At 38.5% G+C, this 3,447-nt stretch overlaps 1 protein-coding gene across 1 annotated transcript; it reads right to left on the bottom strand.

Moving 5' to 3' along the window:
- Positions 1-436: 436 nt before the first annotated feature.
- Positions 437-1,823, bottom strand: LOC138904872 (uncharacterized). The gene is made up of 3 exons (XM_070193373.1): positions 1,393-1,823; positions 1,139-1,301; positions 437-1,093 (listed from the first exon to the last, which is right to left on the bottom strand). Exons 1-3 carry the CDS (start codon positions 1,821-1,823, stop codon positions 437-439), a joined length of 1,251 nt encoding a protein of 416 aa, XP_070049474.1.
- Between the last annotated feature and the right edge of the window lie 1,624 nt (positions 1,824-3,447).

Here is a 3,447-nt window from a genome sequence, read left to right as displayed (position 1 = left end):
CTAAAATGTCATCAATAAATACCACCACAAATTGATCAAGATAAGGCTTGAATACTCAGTTCATTAGATCCGTAAATGCAGCAGGAGCATTTGTCAAACCAAATGGCATTATCAAAAATTCATAATGGCCATACCTAGTCCTAAAAGCAGTTTTAGGAACATCTTGCTCCCTCACGTGCAACTGATAATATCCAGACCTCAAGTCAATATTTGAGAACAAGCTGGAACCCTTCAGTTGGTCAAACAAGTCATCGATTCTAGGCAGTGGGTATTTGTTATTGATTGTTACCTTGTTCAGCTGTCGGTAATCAATGCAAAGCCTAAGAGTGCCATCTTTATTTTTCACAAATAAAACAGGAGCTCCCCAAGGTGAAATACTGGCACAGATAAAACCTTTCTCAATAAGTTCTTGCAATTGAGCCTTCAACTCTTTTAATTAAGCTGGAGCCATTCTATAAGGAGCGGTAGAAATAGGAGTAGTTCCAGGGACAAGCTCTATAGGAAATTCAATCTCCCTTTCTGGAGGCAACCCAGGAAGATCATCAAGAAATACAGCAGGAAAGTCGCACACGGTTGGTATGTCCTTAAGACTTGGAATCCCCAATCTTGTATCAACTATATGAGCAAGATAAGCATCACAACCTTGACAAATCATCTTACTTGACAAGACCGCAGAAATAATATTAGTTGTCAATGATCTTTCTCCTTGAACTACTATGTGTGAGTATGCAGGAGTTCTAAAATTCATTTGCTTTAACCTACAATCAACCAACGCATGGTGCATATGGAGCCAATCCATACCAACAATAACATCATAGTCTTGGAAGGGAATTTCAAGCAAGTCTGCAGGGAAAACCATATTTTGAATCATGAATGGACAATCTCGGTAAATCCTGTTAACAACAGCCTGATGACCTAATGGACTCGTGACCAGCACATCAAAGTCAAGTCTCACAGATTTAACAGTATCAGGAAATGCAAGTGATGAGCAAACATAAGAGTGCAAAGATCCAGGATCAAATAATGTAACAACAGATATGCCAAATAAGTAAAATTTACCAACAACCACGTCTGTGCCATCTGGGTCATTCTTCTATCTCATAGCATAGACTCGTGCAGTAGATCTCGACCCACTAGCCTGATTAGCTCCACCCAAACCCGCGGCTTGTATATTTCTAGGTCTTGCACCACTATTAGCTTGAGAATATGTAGTGATAGGCTTTTGAACTGAGCCCTTTGTATGTGTATAAGAAAGAGGATTAGGATTAGGATTAGTACAATCCTTCACTTTATGATCCATACTTCCACAATTAAAACAAGCACCAGAAGCTCTTCTACAGGCACCATAGTGATTCTTTCTGTACTATGCACAAGTAGGTGTATAAGTTTTGCCTTGTCCATAACTGAGTACTAGCAGTAGAGAAATTTGGCTTATTCTGCTTATGATATGATGACTTCTGTGCACTTTCAGTCTTGGAATAGTCAAACTTTCCCTTCTTGGATGGACTGCCATAATCAGAATTACCCTTCCTAAACCTGTTTTCTCTCCTACTAGCTTCTTCCTTGTCAATTCTTTCCCAAGTAAGAGCTGCTGAAATTAGCTTGGAAAAATCCTCAAGTTGCAAGATTGCCATGGATTTTTGAATGTAACCATTCAAACCTTCTTCAAATATTCTGAACTTGTCTCTTTCACCATCAATAATACCTCCAGCATAGCGAGAAAGCCTGAGAAATTTTGGTTGATACTCTGCAAAAGACATACTCCCTTGTCTTAAATTCAGAAACTCTTTTTTCTTTGCATCACAGTAGACAGGGGGGGACATATTTCGCACGAAAGGTGTCGTGCCCCATTTTTCTCGCGAAAAGCAAGCGGGTTTCGACGTTGTGACAACTCATTTTTAGGATGGGAAATAGAATGCTAAAGGAGAAGAGTCGCCACCTAACAATTTTTAAGGTGTGCTAGGGCAACTATTATGCAAATGACTCTGATTTACTAATCAGCGTCACCAAAGATCGGGTAAGGGCTCAAGTTATCTCAAAGAGAAGGTGTTAGGCACTCCTCGAGGTCCATAACTATGGGTCCCGGTCGAACTTAAGATTATGTGGATTACGATTAAGCTAGGTGATCAAATAAACAAAGGGAATTCAGAAGTCAAAGAACTTTATTACAACATCAGATCTTAGTGCGAGTATAGGGATACAACTATTTAGATCTAATAGCAACATATAAAGAGGAGGGGGGTCCTAAGTTTTTTAGCCTAAAGGATCACCCAGTGCAACATAAATAATACTTCGTAACTCCCTCAAGATGGGGTGTTACTCACATTATTCAGCGGGCACAGACTATCATCTCCTGCTACCCGATTACTATATTAAAGTTGTTACCTAAAGCGCACTAGTTCAATTATAAATCGTACCTTATGCGTGCACTACCCGTCCCATACCTATGGTTCAGGAGGGAATTGGACCTCTATTTAGGGTGGTTCTAGACTTAAACTTAGGCTGCAAAAAATGATAAAACTAGGCAACATACAAAACACATTGGACTTCAAATATGACAATAAAGAGGAGCTCAAGTTTGCCTCCGCACTTAAGCAGTAAATGCACGCAAACACATATGCCAATCAGGAATCTGCAGAATCCTATAGACATGCTTTCTAGGCGATCAAAGTATGCAAGTAATTTCGGACGAAGGATATAGCTTATAAACAGAATCATGCGGGTATCATAAGTTAATTGTTGAGAGTTTTAAGTTACCAATCCTATATGTGCGATGCCTAAGTGATCTACGCAATAGGTACAACCGAATCTGCTAGGGAAAGAGTCCCAGAATTATTCATACGATGTGCATGAATCAGTGTTTGAATGGTCTAGCATTAACCAATTATAATGAGCAATTATTTCCTATAGGCAAGATCTCTAATGCATAGTACTTCATAGCTTATTTTATTTATACTTAATCCTATAAACAAGATTTCTAATGATCAATGTGGTACAATAGCAAATGAAGTGGTCAAAATCCTATAGGCATGATTTCTAGTGAATAACTGAAGTGAATTGCAGGAAAAATCATTTGTTCCTATAGGCAGGTTTCTAATGCGGTTGAAGGCAGTCATGCAAATTGAAAGAGTGCTCACTTCCTATAGGCATGCTGTCTATAAATACGTAGCAGTAGACATAGCATTTGAACTCATGTTTAATAGTAAACAAGTAATGTGTGTGTGTGCTCCCCCCTAATGTCATGATCTCTACAGTGCTCATGTAATCGAACAACACATATAGCAAACATATTACCAAGTCATATAGGCATGTTATCTACCCATTTTGCATGTTAGTATTAGAATCTATCTCATTCTCTTTGACTAACACCCCAATCGTTTATACAAAGATTATTATTACAAAACCAAATTAATAATAAAGTAGTAATATTACATAGCAATAGACGGG

The sequence above is a fragment of the Nicotiana tomentosiformis genome, chromosome 1 (assembly GCF_000390325.3).
Source record: "Nicotiana tomentosiformis chromosome 1, ASM39032v3, whole genome shotgun sequence".
NCBI classification, from domain to species: Eukaryota; Viridiplantae; Streptophyta; class Magnoliopsida; order Solanales; family Solanaceae; genus Nicotiana; species Nicotiana tomentosiformis.
The sequence above is the reverse complement of the archived record's forward strand: the minus strand, read 5'-3'. Positions and strand labels throughout refer to the sequence as shown.